Source organism: Pagrus pagrus, assembly GCF_965226575.1.
Source record: "Pagrus pagrus genome assembly, chromosome: 9".
Taxonomy (NCBI): Eukaryota; Metazoa; Chordata; class Actinopteri; order Spariformes; family Sparidae; genus Pagrus; species Pagrus pagrus.
The window spans coordinates 5,294,941-5,312,950 of NC_140193.1; the positions used below are offsets into that span (position 1 = coordinate 5,294,941).

The 18,010-nt window shown below is 42.3% G+C and overlaps 1 protein-coding gene across 13 annotated transcripts in view; it reads left to right on the plus strand.

The window, feature by feature from the left end:
* The window catches only part of tns1b (tensin 1b), a 172,824-nt gene that overhangs the window by 130,597 nt on the left and 24,217 nt on the right, over window positions 1–18,010 (plus strand). For 9 of the 13 annotated variants that reach the window (XM_084362716.1, XM_084362724.1, XM_084362725.1 and 6 more), the window contains 4 exons: window positions 861–936; window positions 4,396–4,525; window positions 4,702–4,765; window positions 5,043–5,167. In XM_084362716.1, the coding sequence (XP_084218842.1) occupies window positions 861–936; window positions 4,396–4,525; window positions 4,702–4,765; window positions 5,043–5,167 (395 nt within the window). Of the gene's footprint in view, window positions 1–860; window positions 937–4,395; window positions 4,526–4,701; window positions 4,768–5,042; window positions 5,168–18,010 lie in introns of all 13 variants that reach the window. The other 4 variants (XM_084362721.1, XM_084362720.1, XM_084362723.1 and 1 more) reach the window with 1 other exon arrangement.

An 18,010-nucleotide genomic window follows, 5' to 3' on the forward strand; every position in this document is an offset into this window, starting at 1 on the left:
ACCACATTTGAAAGTATCACAGTTTGATATGACTCTAATATGATCCTATCTGGAAAACTTTTGTGCAAACCTATTGTGTAGCTTCCACACCTAAAATTGCAGCTTGTACTCTGTATCAGATGTTTCTCACCTCCACCTGTTTGTAACAGCGCATTTTGAGTATGTTCAATGGCGTTTGCGTACTGCGTGGACAAAATTCACTCTCCTTTTAGCTCTGTTTTGGTCTCCACCGACTCCCTTGGGAACTATTTAGCCGCAAAATGCTTCGTAGTGTTCACCAGCATGTGACTAACTTTGTACCTCTAGTGTTTGGCGCTGGGAAGGTGAAAATACAGGAGGATTAGCAGAGCTTCTTTGCTGAAAACAGCTTCCTGCTGCAGCTAAAAATGAGGTTAATGACAGTCTTTTCCCCTCATTTTAACTGTAGAGCTGTTATGAAGTCACTACTGTAAACACTAACGCCTGCTGGTGTTTCTACTCCGTCTATTCTTACAAAAGTGTCAACACTATAAACACGTTCACAGCCGACACAGTGTGAAACTGTCACTGCACATACACCCCGAGACTCCCTGAATCATGTTCCTCCCCACTTCTTCTCACATGATCCCCATTAGCACTCTGCACTCTTTGATCCCACTCTCCCAGTTAGACAATCATGTAGACACTAATACCCCAAAATTAGCCCAGCACTGCGCTGTGGTTACGGCCACTGTTAGAGCAAATAAGGGATTGTTAGTTGACGATGTGGATCATGTGCGCGTGGGTCGCAGGCAAGCAACATCAAAAAAGAGAACCGATGAGGTGGACTGGACTGGGATCAGTGGGCTTGTTGTCTGACATGTTGATGTTTTCTTTTGCAGTAATGTTCAAGGTGACAGCCAGACCAGCATCTGCATCACCATCGAACCTGGACTTCTCCTGAAAGGGGACATTCTGGTAAGAATACATCTTAATCACATCTTAAGCTCTGTTCAGACCTGGTGTTACCATCCATCCTGAGTGATCCGTTCATCAGTGGACAGCTTTAAGTCTGTGAGTTCACACCTGGCATCAACATGCGTCTCAAGCGACCACTCCTCCGTTCAATATGCAAGAAAACGGATCTTTTACAGAGCAGGACACTGTTTTTTACACAGAAGAAAGAAACAAGTTAATTTATAACATTTGCCGAATTTACAAGAAGGCCCAAATAATTAAGACTTTGTCACTGACAGTGTTTCACAAAGTTTATAAAGTTTCTTCTAACTCAACATTTTGCAAATTGTGCAATTTTTTTAAGGGAGTCTGGTTGACTTTTGTCACAGCGAACTCGAAGAAGCCTTTACTAGTTACTGTTTGGTAAAATTTGACTTGGTTTATGTCTTCTTTCATAAGATTATCGTGAACGGTAAAATTAGTTGAAACTGTGTTTAGTCAGTTGCTAAATGTTGGCAGGTAAGACAACAGGCTAATACAGCTATGTCATGACAAACGGACACTTTTTACAAGGAATGACACTCAATGCATTGAATTTAAAGCCGAATTTACGAGAAGGCCCAAATGATTAAGAATTTGCTGTAGCTCTGTGGAAAATGTTTTTTTTACATTTCATTTCACGCAACAACTCTCAAAATGGTGTGATTTGTTAAGGGAGTCTGGGGATGTTGTTGTTCAGTGCTTAGATCAGTTTGAAGAGTGCGTTCACAAACATCTGCTGCTAACACTGGCTGGTTTAGAGAGTCCAAACACATCATTTGCATTACAGTGAACTACATGTACTTAGAGCTGTCCACTTGCAATCGGATCACTCTGGTCTCATGTTAACACCGGGTCTGAACAGAGCCTCTGGATAATGTCTCAGCTGTTTGTATCACTCTCTGTGAGTCTCAACTAGGAAACACAGTGGAAACACTGCTGGAGAACATTTTTTCCTTATTTTACTGGGTTAACTGGTGTGAAGCCAGCAGCAGACAGAGTTTATTGTCTTACTTTTTTCCAGCGTGCTACCTCTGCCAGAGGGAAAGAAAAATAAATGGATGTGAAATGAGAACTGTACAGAGGATGCACCGATTTTTATTGTTTATTAGTAATGAGGGAATCCTGTTGGTTTTTCCAATCTGACATTTCTTGTACGCGCTAAATGCGTGCGCTGTAGCAGTTTATAGTGTCCAATCACAGAAGAAACAGGGCCATAAAAACCTGGGGGAAGACAGTTGGACCGGGTCCTGGTCCTCGGTTTATAGACCCTCATTAGCACACAATAATGTTTGCTGGAAAGCATGACGTCAAAATGGCCGCGTACTTCCTCTCCAGCAGCGTTTGGGATACACAGTGCTGTTTTAACATGACATAATCCTCTTACAAATGGATGGTTTTACTTCCGTGTGAGAGGTTTTTTTTAATATAATCATTCTGGATCCATTTGAAGAAAGGTCTCATTAAAGCAGCACCTGTGGCTTACTTTGCATGTCGTTCAAGCAGAAGAACTGCACACATCAGCAAAGTTTCTGCTTCTGCTGTCACTCAGGGCCATAACGTTATCCGTGAGATGTCCTCGGGGCTCATAATGTCAGCGTGGAGAATTTTCAAAGGAGCACTTACTGATCTGTTTTGGCTCCTCAGAGCCGAGCTCATATCTCATCCTTTATTTAAGACGGACTAATGGATTCTGCTGGATGCATCATCTGACCGAGCCGCAGCTGCTGATGCTCGTTATTATTCAAATAACGCAGAGGATGTGAGCTGTGGCCGTGTGGCCGAATGGGAGAGACATTAGTCAGAATGCGGTGTAGCGCCTGCTGGTGTGTGTTTGTACAGCCGGGATTGAGTCGTGAATGTTATGACTGCCAAAAAATTTCTGATTACTGAACGGTTAGATGAAGCAGGAACATCACAGAGGAAAATATTTACAAATATACTTTTAATCCTTCAGGTTTTGGCTATTTTCTTCTGTTATTGGCCAGCCTTAGTCACTTTTAATTCCAAGTTCAGTTTAAGATATCAGAACTTTGGAGGAACAGCTCAACATTTTGGGAAATATGCTTACTCACGTTCTTGCTGAGAGTCAGATGAGAAAAACGCTACCACTCACTGTACTTTAAGTACGAAGCTACTGCCAGGAAATGCTTAAACTTAGCCAAGAAGCATCCAGAATCAGCTAGCAGACCTCCGACCAACATTGAAAGACATCTCCAAAACTTTATGATCAAACGAACAGTTCACACTAAAATCAATAAGCTGAGTGTCATCTAGTTTTATTGTGTTTCAGAGAAGGCTGACGTCTCTACGGCTGATATCTCCAACCCTCTCCAAATCACACCAAAACAATCTAAATGGATAAATAACACTACAGATAAGGATTTCGGGGTGAACTGTCCCTTTAATACATGAAGGGTTGTGTGCTGGTCTGTTCCTTGGCTGTGACTTTCTGCACATTTTTAAAATTTAGTTTGAAAAAAGCAACTTCACCAACTTTCACCTTTTTCCCGGTCTTTATGCTAAGCTAAGCTAAGCTAAGCTAACTGATTACTTGCTGTACACAGACATGAGAGTGGCACTAAAGAGAGGGGCTTGTGTTTTTAAGGCCTGTGCGTGAAAAACAAATGTGTTCAGGCTTTAAAAAGCTAAAAAATTAATGTTTTCTTTCGCCTTTTTTTTTCTATTTTTTGTTCTGGCTCACCGGCACTGTTCTGCTGAAGCGGAGCCCTCAGTGGGAGGTTCACCAGATCCCAGAGAGCTGCACTAAGCCACAGGATATTCTGCTTTGCCTTCTTCTCATCCGCGATTCTTTACGTGCTTGTTTGGATTTGGGGACCTCATGTGTTTTGGTCTTGTTCGGCCACACGGGAGAAAACTCCTTGAGTTTTTAGCTGCCGTTTTCCCGAAATGGTCATTTTTTTAATTATGGCAAATTGTGTACAATTATGTCAAAAATGGCGCTGCAACAGAAGGATGTTTCTGAGTTTTATTTATTATTTACAGCCAGGGTTTGTGAGCTGTTCAGGTCGAGGCTAAATATTCCTCCGGTACCTGTAAATGTGAGGTCCTCGTTAAAAACTAACAGGTCCAGGCTGCCCGTCAGGAAACAGCAGGAGGGCGGGAGAAGATTTTCCTGTGTGGAGTTTTAGTGTTGCTCTTAAACAGTTTGGATAATAATGCTCGTGGAGAGGCCATACATTACGAGGGATGTATGTGAAGGTCTGACTGTTTTTTCTTGCTCTGAGTCAGTGTGAAGAAGGAACAAGCATTGAATGGAGCTGGCATGTCTCCAGCTCGTGGTTCACAAACACCTTTTCATGTTGCGTTCGCTTGATATCCTGACATTATCAGCATTGATAAACTCAGTGCTGAGTGGGTGAAAAAGCTGCTACCGGTCAGTTTTGTTTGAATTTCCTCTGATTGTTTTTCACTTCACAGCTCAAGTGCTACCACAAGCGCTACCGCAGCCCGTGCCGGGATGTGATATTCAGGGTGCAGTTCCACACCTGCGCCGTTCACGACCTGGGGATCGTCTTCGGGAAGGACGAGCTCGACGAGACGTTCAAAGGTGAGAGAAAGGAAAAATCCGCAGAATATCCACAATGATGACTGTCGTTACGATGTGTGTGCAAACAAGCTTGGAAACTTTGTGTAATAGTGAGTAATCAAAAGGGTTAAAATCAGTTTTCTAGCTTTCTATTTGCTGCCGTCATAACTTTTTTCTTGTTTCCTTTGTGTGTGCAGATGAAAGGTTTCCAGAATATGGAAAGGTGGAGTTTATTTTCTCCTTTGGACCTGAGAAGATACATGGTAAGAATCAATGTGTCCAATATTTCACTTTCATACTTATTTTTAGGGTGGATTTGCCTTTAATTTACACGATATTGTGGGAATGAAGACAGGAAATGTTGTGGGGAAAGAGAGCGAGATGACAAAAAAAGATCCCGGCTAAATTTTTGAACAGGGATGAAGCTAGTAAACTTATTCGCAGGGTTCGGGTTCACAGATGTGTCTGGTTCCCAGGTTATTAGACCTTAAGGCGATTTAAAGACATTCACATCTTCTGCTCTGTCTCTTCGTACCTCTGGTCAAGGTGTGGACCACCTGGAGAACGGGCCGAGCGTCTCCGTCGACTACAACACGCAGGACTCTCTGATCCGCTGGGACTCCTACGAGAACTTCAATCAGGGTTGCGAGGACACCACAGACGGTAAGTCCAGGAGGACACACGAATGAAGATTGATTGGGTCTTGACTTTCGGACCTTGTTGCACATACAGCACAATTTAAAATAATTACATACGACCAGCACAGAGAAGGTGAAACTCCTCCTGCCCCCCTTCATGTGTGTCGTAAAGTTAACAGGGTTGTTAATTACGCCGCCTCCTTACAGCCGTGCTCATTACAGCCACTTTAGGATGTCATGTAACCGTTTGTGACTCATTAACGCTGGATTGCTTTAACTTTTTTTGTGAATTGTGAGTCCTCAATTTCCAACAATCACCTGCACAGACTGTCTTTATTATCTCTATGTGTCAGTGAGTGGATTCGATCCTGAAATCTATTTTTAGAGAACTTTTTAGGTAAAAGTTCACTTTTAATGAATGTTATGTAAACTCTACATGTGACTGTGGAAATGCATTTCAGTGTGGCTGAGAGGAAGTCAGGATCCTATTTTAGTTTCTGTCTTTTCTTTGTCAATCTCTCTCTCACACACACACACACACTGACACAGACACACACACAGCCTGTAACCCAGCTGACCCCTGGAACAAGGCTGTTTTTGTGTTTGTGCGTGACACAGAGGACGGATTCAGCCGCTTCCTAATGGAGTTTAAAGACTTTTTCACACTTTCATCTCGTTAAAACTCCCACGCGACAGGGTCAGACTCAAGTCACATTTAAGTTCAAGCCAGGGCTAGAATGTGTTTATGAGCAGTGGTGGAGAGTAACTAATACATTTACTCAAGTACTGTACTTAAGTGTAATTTTGTAGTACATTTTATGTTACTTTGTACTTCCACTTCACCACATTTATGTGCAAATATTGTACTTTTTTACTCCACTACAATTATTAGATCACTTTAGTTACTTGCAGAATCAACAAAATACATCATGATGTGTTTTCATAGATACAAATAAAACGTTATTGATCATTAGAGAAATGAACAAGCTGCCCAGCAGTGTATGAAGTCATTAAACATGAGCTCCACCTCTACCAGCTGCAACATTAGTGATTAACACCTTAATTTATCAATAATTATAATGCAATAATATAATATTAATTGATCATTCTGCAAAATAAGTATTTTAGCTTTTGGTATATTGACCTAAGTTAAATTTTGAATTGTGAACTCTATTTGTGATTGAGTATTTCTACACTGGGGCATTGCTACTTTTACTCAAGTAAAAAATCAGAAAACATCTTCTACCACTGTTAATGAGGCAGTTGTGTATGAATACTGAAGTTTTTCGATCAGACAGTATTGTTTGATTCCTTTAATGCATCACAAAGTTGCTCCCACACTACAATCATATTAACGCTGGACTAAAATGTAAATAACGAGTACAGAGTAGATCAAAAATCAGCTTATTTGTGTTCAACTCAAATCAACTCATATCATCATTATGAGGTTGTTCAAGCTGTCCAAGATGTAAACAATAAATCATGTTTTGAAATGGAGGAGAAGCTCTGATACCGCTGAATTCATTTGTGGTGAAAGTCCGACCACGGAGCAGCCCGAGGCCCTGTGGGAGCGGAGCGCAGTGCGAGACATTCCTGGGTTGAGCCACAGGCATGGACAGAGCCTTCCTGTCGAGGGAGCGGTGGTCACTCTGTGACCAAAGTGCTACTTTCCCTGCCACCCAAAAAGGGAAGCAGCGCTACGCCCTGAGTGATCGCAGCCAGCCTGTTGTTTTGTCCCGCGAGGGTCGTGATGGTCAGCTTGTTTTTAAACCGCTGGAATGACTTTACTCCTGTCTGCTGCGCGTGAAAAAACTCTTGTCTCGGCGGTATTACGTAACCGATAAAGGGGAAGGATTGTCATCTTGTAAATGCATACAGGCATCCTAGGTTCAAGTGTAAATGATTATTAACAGATACAGTAATTACACAGTAATTTTCTGCATGATCCAGCATTGATTTTGCAGTCTATAGTATCAGCTCATGCAGGGTCAACACCTGCAGGGGTTAGTGGCGGTTTTGCTTCTACTTGACGGAGGGCTGAAACAAACACGACTGTCAGCCTGCAGGACGTCCGTGTATAAGGCTTTGATGTATCATTATGAAGTTTATTTTGATTACACAGCTTAAGATCGGTTCCTTATAAACCTCACTGTCACAAAAAGATGATATAGTATTGATTTGTTATAATCACGTTTTAATGTTGCAGCTTATTCAACCACATATTATAGTGTTTTTCAGTCAAATCAATAATAATGCACCATATTTGATGAAATGATCAAATGCTTTGTATATTAAATCTTAATTTGGGATGCAACTAGAGACTAGAGTTTATAATATATATACTATCTCAAATAGATATATTGAAGTACAGTATTTTCCTTTCAAGTGTTACGAGGTGGAAGTAAAGAAAGTACCTCAAAAGTGAAGCTACTTAAATAAATCTACTTAGTTACATTCTACTAATGTCAGTCTGTCAGTAAACTCGTCAGTTAATAAACTGGCAACAACAACAACAACACAGGAACACATAGAGATAAAACAACTGGCCAATGCTAAGAGACAGACTGTGGGAAAGTTATGTTTGGTCATAGATCAGCACTGATAAGTGTGACGTGACCGTCTGCAGTGCAGATCAACACTGTCCAGGGACTCACTGATGAAACCACAACCGCAGAGTTGTTGCTGTTCAGACCGCCGTGATTATGAAAATGACCAGTGTCTGTAAGTTAAAAGGACGATTACATAAAAAAAATGACAAAGTGACTTTTTAGAAGAGGTTTAACGTCCCTGATTCCCCCCCTGAGTGTTTTTTATTAGAGCTCCAGACAGCCAAAGGTCAGAGGTCACTTGGCTACCTTCTATCACTGCCCATAAAGTGTCTACCACACAGTCGGCGGCAGCTTGAAATAGGCCTCGCTAAAATAGAAAAGGTGTAAGTCCCCTCTCATTCTGTTTCAGTGGAGGTGAGTGTGTGTGTGTGTGTGTGTGTGTGTTCGTGTGTGTGTGTTTGCGTCATCCTGTCATCTGGCGATACTGTGGTCCAGGCTGAATTTGTCTTTAATGGCATCACACAAACACATTCGCAGCTTCAGACATGAGCCTCAAACACATGATAAACTCAATCGAGCGTACAAAACACAAAAACGCTCACAAACACACACAAACACACACACGATCACTGGCTCTTATTTAGCTCCTTCAGACTCCGAGTGCTCGATAAGACTTCAATCGCGTCCTGTAAGCAGCCTTTTGTGCGGTGACTGTATTCAGTGACACGCGCTGCATTTTAAATGGGCTCGGCTTGCAAATAGCATTTAAAGTAACAGTTAAAAATGGCTCCCTCTCACAGGCACAAAAGGGACGGGGTTTCCAGGAAACTGGAGTGTTTCCACTGTCATTTGGCTTCACACTTGTTTAGTGCTGAAAGGCAGTTTAGCTCCTCTGACAGAGAGGCTTTTAGAGCTGGGAGGATGTATATCTTCACAAGTGTTAGTTAGCAACAAAAAGGATTGTTGTTGTTGTCGGGTTTGCAGTTTGTCCGGATCGCAGCTGCTTTTGTGAGGAAAGCGCGAGGCTACTTACAACAAGTTTTATGCCCTCTTTGCTTATCGAGGCATTGCATAAAGCCTTTAAATTATAGGGCCAATGTTTTGTTGGGTTCAACATTGGGTAACTTCTGTCCGTGTGGTTGTTGGTTTCTAAAGATTGATGTCGACTTTCATTGTGTTTATTCTGTAAAAACAGCTACAGCTGCTGCGGGCGAGTTTCAGCGCAGGGATTTTTGTCGTGCCTGCACCTTGCATAAACACATGAAAATATCCAAAACATCGGAGGTCACCACAACTTTTACACAAATAACACGATTGTAATTATCAAAAGGAACGGCACAACTGTGGTGATCAACTCCATAGTCGTTAAACAAGTCAGTTTGTGTGGAGGATGCACTTGGACATGGTCCTTTTGACCTGACGGGACCTCAGCGCCATATGCAACCCTCTGACTTATATCCCCAATGTAGAGCCTTCAAGGAGATGAAAAACAATCCAAGAAGTTCGTTTGAAGGTGCATCAGATCAAAAATATCTCAAAAATGGTTCTTAAACAGCAGCAACAACCCTCTGATTCCCCTCGACTGTGTGATTTCATGCTAAACTGTAGATCTACGTCATTCTCTTCACAAAGTAATAAAACAGGAATGTGGACTTTGTGTGTTTTATTGCTGTTTTGCCAGATGATGTTGATGACCTCCTGTATATTCTTGGTTAATTGCTCTGTGTTGGCACCCTCGCTGTGCTGTGCCGACGTCGTGGTGTCAGTGATCTGAATTAAGAGGCTGTGGTTTGTTATTGTCGCGCTAAAAGCAGCTTAACTAACGACGTGATCAAAAACCGACGAGGACGCTGGTCATCAACATGCCGATAATAACCATCATGTTTGGTTTCTGCAGCGTTCTGACGGTGAAGGGCGGATCATGTTTTCCTCCGTGGATATTGATAGTCGTTTGGTGGAATGTTCTGTTGTTGTTTACCGTTCAGTCCCAGTGATTGGTTCAGCTGGCCAAGCCGCCGCATTTCTGGCATATTGGGACGAGAGATTAGAGACAAAAACAAACTGAGACGTAAATAAAAGAAAATTATGGAGAGCAGAGACAGACACTTTGAGGGGACAGAGATAAAAATATGAGGAGAAGAGATATTTTTTCAACATTTAATCACAGAAAAGGGTCACTGTTGGGTGAAACTCCTGGCAGCTTATTCTTCAGTGATGCTGATGATTTTTCAGCATCAGTTACTGTTTTGAGTGTTTCATTTAGATTTTGTTGGGGACATTTTATTGCATATATTGATATATTTCACTCTGCTATATTAGCAATAAGCTTTGCTGCCTTTTTTCTACCAAACCATTTTATTAAGATGCAGACTTGGCCGTGGAAAAACTGCAACAAAAGTGAAACTCAACCAATCTGGGGTCAGTGTTTGGGCATTTTTTTTTAATCTCTCCCTTTCTGGTTCTGAACAGACTTCTTGTCATTTGATCAAAACTTGTGTTGAATCTCACACAGTCTTAAACTGCCACTGAATAGCGCTATCTCTCCTCTGAGGAGTCGGAGGAGTTAAAGCGGACTCCTCCGCTCGACTGTGAAGCTCTTTTGTGCACACATTCACAGGAGGAGGAGTGACAGAGAATGTCAGTGTGGGTTTGTGCACGCTGCTGCGCAGCAGACAGACAGTTTCTGAGGGTTACATGTTGAGTCAGAGTCCAGCATTTCTTCGATTTCCCCTTTTTTCCAAGCTGTTGAAGAGCTCAGTAGTCAACCTGTGTCCAGTTTGTCGTCTGCTCTTTGTAACGTCGGAGGGAAAAGTGGTCACAAATTCAAGCAGCTGACGTCTTTCACAACATGTGAGTAGCATGCTCAGCACACCAGAAACTTGATTTTCTACTTTTATCTCAAAATGCACTTAATTACTTATTGACATCAGGTTGTCTATTATCCAAACACTTGGCCACATTGTGTTGCACAACCCTTTCTTTTACCGTTTCAACCACACTAACATGGAAAGTTATTCTTTGAAGTTTAATCTTTTACAAATGCTTTTATCAAATCCCGATGAGACATGGAGGCACACATGGCAGTCTGCTTTTATTGGCTTAAAGGATCATTTAAGTGTATTACATCTTAGCTCTTTTTTTGTAGTTTTGGCCATTGTTTCTATCAGAAATGAGAGCATTGTACTTACTAAGTTATTTGCTGAGATCTGGGAATGTGGCAACAAGTCTGAATAGCGTGCAGGTTTTAAATAAACAGAAAATTAGCAGACTTATTTGGAAGAAAAAACTAATGCAAGCGGTTCAATTATTACCCAAACATCCAACTTCCTGGTTCAACTGTGGTCAACTTTAATTGTTCCCAGATCTCAGCTATTGTTCACGATAGTAAGACTCAAAGTGTCATAAATCAGTGTTATTATTAAACAGTACACAAAGGGCCTTGAAGTGTTTTGAGCTGTGTGAAATGAAGTTTTCAGCCACTGTAGCAAATTTGAAAAACAACACAACTGAAGTGTCCTTGATTTCTCCATGTAAGCATATTTTCTGATGCCATTAAGTTACTGTTTATCCAAGGTCCGATAAGCACTTCCCTGTGTTGACAAGTGGCAGCCCAGATGCGTGTGTGTGTTGTTTTGCACACTCTCTCCAGGAGGTCAGTGCTTCGTCTTTGATCCCACACACATTAGTCACAGGGAGATGTCCTCACAGCCTTAACTCATCCAGCAGAAGGGATGAGCTGACCATGCCGGCCCTGTTGGGCACAGACTTTCTTGTTGCTACATTCTTAAGAATCCGAGGTTCAAATGAGTCAAGACAAACTCAAGTCTGTATTTGTGTTGCCTGCTGAGCGACAGACAGAGGTGGAGTCAGAGGGGGACTTATATAATCTTTGGTGGAGATGGAAGTTGATGCAACAGGATGATATCACTGCTGAGACCGTCTCGTCCCAACGGATGACTGAGATTCAAATGGTCCAAGAGTATTTCAAGGAGCAGGTGAGCAGTAAATTACTGCGGACAGCAGTGATATATAACCATTACTAATTCAAAATGAATGCACTGTTGTGGAGATGTTCCTAAATTTGGCATATTACAGTCGCCAAACTGAATATTTCCTTAGTATTTAACAATTTTTTAGGAATTTGGTGTTGCGTCACCTGTGTCACCTGGTTCTTCAGCTGCTCTCAGCTCAAAAATAATTATTGAAATACTAATTTTAGAGGTTCATTTTGTAAGAAAGTTGATTTCTGAGTCTCATTCCCAACTCGTCAAATACTGACACTTTAGGATGGCGACCAACAAACCTACAATCCCAAAGCGTCCCAACTCAAAGTGGACCTTAAAGTCTGCGACTCAAATGTCTTTATTCATCACAAAAGCCTGTATAAAACGTAATGAATAAGATAAATCATTTCAATTACATGTGCCATGCATTCACAATCAGCATGTGAATATTTGACCTATCAGATGGAGCTACGGACCATGCATTCACACCATTTGGCCAATCAGATAAAGCCCCAGCTAGCCATCAGCTACCTTCAGATCAATTGTCTATTTGTTGTTGACCTTGAGGCTAGCTAGCTTGATGGCTGTGGGGGGAGAGAAGAGCTAATATGAACAGTGTCATCTCACATTGCAGATTTTCCTCATATCATGCAGGACTAGCTCCAATGGTAATAATAATCTAATATTTGAATTCATTGACCCCCACAAGGAGGAGCGCATGTGCAGAGTCACACTCTTGATCTGGAGTCAGTATCTTGATCATGACTCAAGATGGGATAGCGTTAACTTCTATCCCTCCTTTGATGGTTGGGTTGATCCATTCTGTAGACGATGTTATGGTACCCCTTCTGTTCCAGATGAGTTTTTTCATGATCAAATGAAAATTCGATTAACTTGTACATGTCCGTGTGAATTGATTTGAGTGTGAACATCAGGCTCTGGACGGCAGCTGTCCACCTCCCGTGACATCTGCTGACCTGAAAATTCTGGCATCCGTCACTTCTCAGCCGACTCCGACAACCGTTCCCGCTGATGCTAACAGCCAAGTAGCGCCATAGGAATGTTTCCCATCGTAACGTAGACATTGTCAGGCTGTGGCGTTGCTCCAAGAAGATGCAGAGGTGAAACGTCTGGTCTTTTGTGTTGGCAACAGGCTTCCATATCAATCCCTCAGTCTGGTCTGAGGCTTTGGGAAGGATTAGGCTGCTTTGACTCTAAACTTTGCTCAGTTCCCATTGCATAACAGCCAAGACAGAAAAACATAAAGGCCTTCTAGGAAGGACTGCATCGGACACAAAGAGACAACAAGTGCCTTGTGTTGTGGAGTGTCCCCGTTTGGACCTTGGCTGCGGGGGCACAGGGGCAGGAGGTTCTGCTGGGCGGCAACAACTGACTGCGGGGCCAGTGCTTGTGTGTCGTCTTGAATATGATAGCAACTTCTCAGACAGTGGTTTTCTAGCTTTGGATGTACAGTAACATAAGCTAACAGTCAATGTACTTGGATGTTTGTACTATGGCGTGAGTATCTTAACGGTCTTTGCAGACATCGCTAATCCCGGGGAAGAGAGTGCTAATTAACTGTCGTCCATAATGTGTAGGAATGAATGAGCGGTCTGTTGCCGCAGATGCAGCTTCACTCCAGCTGTTGGCCAGACAGTCTCTCTCTCTCCCTCTTTCTTTTTCTCCAGCCATCTTTACACAGCTGATCTGGCTAAAAATGCCATTGCAGAGCCAGGACATAATTAATCATGATCACTTTCCACAAGCTTTTCTCACAAGATCTGCTTTCACTGGTCTTTGATCCATTGATGTCAGTGCACTATCTGAGGGAAACAGTTAGAAATCACTTAATCTCGGTCAACAGTAAACTATTACTTGTGGATGATATGTCATTTAACAAGGACATTTATAAGTAAATGGTAAATTCAAGTCTTAACTGTTGACAGCAGTTGACTGCCACTCTTTCTCGCTGACAGTCGAACATTAATACACACCTTTCTCACAGGATGGGATGCCTGAAGTGCTTACACGTTGTAAGAAGGCTTTTCATAGGCACTTGTCCTGCAGCTGGCCGCCCTCACCCTTTTCCTGTTAAATGTTTTTGCTTATTCTCTAGGAATTGAGCAAAAGCAAGGACAGGAAGACCGAGAGTTGCACTTTCTTTATTAGGCACCACTGTCTTGTTACGGGTGTGTTGCTGGCCTGGGGCATCCGTCTGCACGGGTCAGTTAGCTTACTAAAAAGACCCCTCCTGAGCCAAGGGGTGGATGGACACGGGACATGAACTTCACAGGCAAAAAGGGACTAATTTTTCAGCATGAACTCCAACGCTTTCATTTTGGCTCCATTGGGAACACTGGCCTCTCCGCCCATGTTATTATCTCTCTTTTTAAAGAGAGTTTCTATTCATGCACCGGCCTTTCCTGGTCTTTGTCATAACACTGTGTTCTTCACTGCACAAGTGTGGTGTTTTGCTGGCCATTATACTGCCAGTAACTTCAAAGAACAGATACAGGCCAAGTCCATTTTTCTTCATCGGTTAGTTTAGGATTGCAGATGGTGGCAAACGGTCAAACCGCTGTACGGATTCAGCCCCTGGTGGTGGTTCCCCAGGTTTGTGTCAACCAACAGGAAGGGAGAGAGCTGGTGTTTTCTCACGACCATCCTGATTGGGGATTGGATGTGCAGAGATAGAGATAACCTTTGTGAATGTAATACCACCCTGCTCTTTTTCCCCCCCTTCTTGCTGGTAGGTACTAAGAATTGGCTGGTGACACAATGACTGATCGAGCAGAAGTCATTAAAAACATCTTTTTCTCCAGCCGATCAAGGCTGCCAAGACATGCTTTTTACCACAAAGACTTGGACCACCACAAAAGCGTGGACCACCACTACCTCACATCTTATTCTTGTATCATAAAATGCTCAAAAATACCACCTATGAATTGCTTTTACGCCGTCATGCTCTGCTCTTCATCTCTTTTTGAAAAGCGAAGAGTGAAAACAATGATTTGCGACACTGGAAAGTTCTACATCCCAACAATCACAAAGCTTTGGTCGCCTGAAGGCGCAAGAATCACATGAACACAGCTTTCATATCAGGAAGTATCTGATCAAGCAAGGCCAGCTCGTGTCTGAAGCACTAACCAGGATGTTGATCAGAACAGGACCTGACGAGAGCTGCTTCGAGGAGGATCTGCATAACCTATCAAGGCTCCTGGCAAAATGAAGTGGCTCTGTCTTTGTAGTCTCTCCAGACTAAATTTAGCAAGAGTTAGCCCATCAAAGCCTCTCCTCACCTCTAGAACGAGATAGTTACAGCCAGCTCATCAGACGCTCTCCTCATTTGGCCCCAAAGATTTTCCCTACGCAACCCTGCTGCTAACGACCACTAATGACTTTTCCTGAGACTCAACCTCATCCAGAGTGAAACATAATGCCCTGCATGGATGAACTGTCTGGCTGATATATAGCACATGGTGTCTGTGTTGGTCGTGTCCGTGCTTTGTGTTTGTTTTCAGTAATAGTTGTGTTAAAAATAGTCACTACTTCTGACCAATACTGGTGTCAGGTTACCGGTTGTGTTGCAGAGCACTTTTAAATACTGAGACCTGGATATACTTGGATATGAGGAATGTTATTTTTGAAAATTGACTTTGTGTTCAACTTCAAAGTACATTTGTGTATTTCAGGTGAAAAGAGCATCCATATAAACATCAATCAGTATTTTCGCCTTGTTGGAAATCAGCCTCCATTACCTTGTCCTTTGTTTTCGCAGTCCTGGCGAGTTTGCACTCACACATTGATTCAGCAATCTGTCATGTATATTTAATGAGCGGCAGGGCAAGTGTTCATTAGGCCAGAGCGAGTTCCTGTACTTACATTTGACTAAGCATTTCGTGGCTGTCGATGTTGGCAACAACTGAACTGTACTTAAACGTACCGTATATCCTGGTGTGCTTTTGCAGTGATGCACTGAGAATACCCATCGATAGCATTTAGCTTATTACTTTGTATTGTACAACCCCGATTCCATAAAAGTTGGGATGCTAAACAATCATGAGGCGAGCGTCGCCCCATCTTGTCATGTGACCAATGACCCGTTCGTACCCAATCATGATACTATCAATGAACCTGTTTACCTGTGGGATATTCCAAACAGGTGTTTCGAAACGTGTTACGTGTATAGAACAAGCGTATATTTAAAAAATCAATGATAAGGTAAAATATTAAATATACAGTCTTTGTACTGTTTCCAATCAGCAAATCATCACATTCTGTTTTGTTTGACACAGCGTCCCATATTTCTTGGAATCGAGGTTGGAGATGGATTGTGATTGCACAACGAGTAAGCCACTAAGAAAACTTAAGTGTTGCGTTATTTTTTATCAGGTATCAGGTTCATGAGCTCCCCGCTGACTATTTTAATTCATTAGCCTCGTCTGATCTTCACAAGTCTGATTAAACCACCTCAGAAGATTTAATAGCCTCTTGTGTAGATCATTTACAAAGCCACAGTATTACTTTAATAGCTGTCCTTGAGCGCTCTCATACAGTAAAGGCATGCTTTGTTGCCAAATCAATAGTTAGCCATTAACTTTAACCAAATATGGCACTGGGCTATACTTACATAGTGTTAGAGTATCATGCACGGTTTTAATTCTCTCGGGCTTCTTGAATGTAAATACAATTTATTCTTGTCGGGCTATTAGTGGTTTCAGCAGTCGAGGCCTGAGGGGACATTCTTAGAAAATGTTTCATCATTGCTTTTTATTAATGTCACACTTGTGGCCAGTAGACACGGACCCCCAACTGTTTTGAAACGCCCACACACAAACAGACACGAGCACAGAGTTTCACATGGTGTTTGTCCATGTAGGCTGGAGGGGAAACATGCTATTTCCGCTGTAAAGGGGGATCTATTGCCACAGAGGTCAGAGCTCAAAGTTTAGAGATCAAGAGGTCACACAGTTGCACCATCTGGCCGACAGAGCCTCAAAATATCTGGAGGTGTTTTCCATCTGAAACACGGACTGACGCTCAATTTTTATCTGCAGTATGAGTCAAGTCAGTTTTATTTATATAGTGCCAGTTGTGTCATGACACTTTTTTCAGTAGGAGCAGGTCTAGACCACGCTCTTTAATTAATTTACGATGACCTAACTTTCACCGATGAGCAAGCTCTTGGCAACCGTGGCAAGAAAAAACTTAACAGGCAAAAACCTCGGAGCAGAGATTCTTTCAGTTTGGTGAAGCGCCATTTCCTTTCAATTTTTCACTATTGTATGACTTAAGTTATGAGCTGTGACCTCAGCTCTAAGCAAAGTCTGTACTTGACTTTGGGGGGTATCGCAATTTGGGACACAAATGCATGAGTTTTACTACCATGCTGCCTGTTTGGCTTCGTTTGTTAACGCACTTTTTACTCCAGGAAATAATAAGTGTTGCCTGGCTCCAATCTCATCTGCCGGTGCTGTGATCTCAACTTCCAGAAAGTTAGATTTTCTCTTTTGGTTCATGGCTATCACTAAACTTGCATTTGTGCTGGCGTTGTGTGAAGGGAAATCAGTCAGGTGCCGTGTTAAAGTTACAAATGGGATTGTCAAGTTTTTATGAGTTCAAGCACACCATCATAAATTCTCTAATGATTAAGTTCAAGTATAAATCTACGAACATTTTTGGGAGTTGGGTCCCAGATTTGAAAGACAGTTTTCTATATCTGCCATATATTATTTACCTGTGACTGTGTAGACTTGCATCGATGTGAGCGAACAGTTTTAATGCCTCATAATGCATTATACGATCACAATCTCAAATTTTTGTGTGTCTGCTTCTGCTTTCTAAAGTAAACCTAAGCGATTTTTGCCTCTCTCTAATGACGAGGATATAGTGACGAAACCGATCGCTCATTCCAGACTGGTTCGCTCTCCCCCCTGCTGTTGTATAATTAGTTAGCTCTCTGAGGTCAAAATCGCAGACATTCTCCTCTGACTAATGTGCTCGGGATCACAGAGCAAGTATTCACCTCCTGGGGAGTATGTACAAACACACAGTGTAAGATATCACACGTACATATGCCGCTTCTTATCACATGAAGGAACACCGTCAAAGGTTATTTGTAGAAGCTTACGCTCGCTCATTTCAACTGAATGAAAGCAGCCGCAGACATAGCAGCACACACAGAAGCAGTCACAACAAAAATAGTCCGCTTGCCGTAAAAAGTCTCCCGAGTGTAAAGTGACAGATTAGCTTTCCTGTTATACAAATGGGGATCCTGGGGATCGCTCATCAGTCGCGTCACCTCTAAAGTGAAGA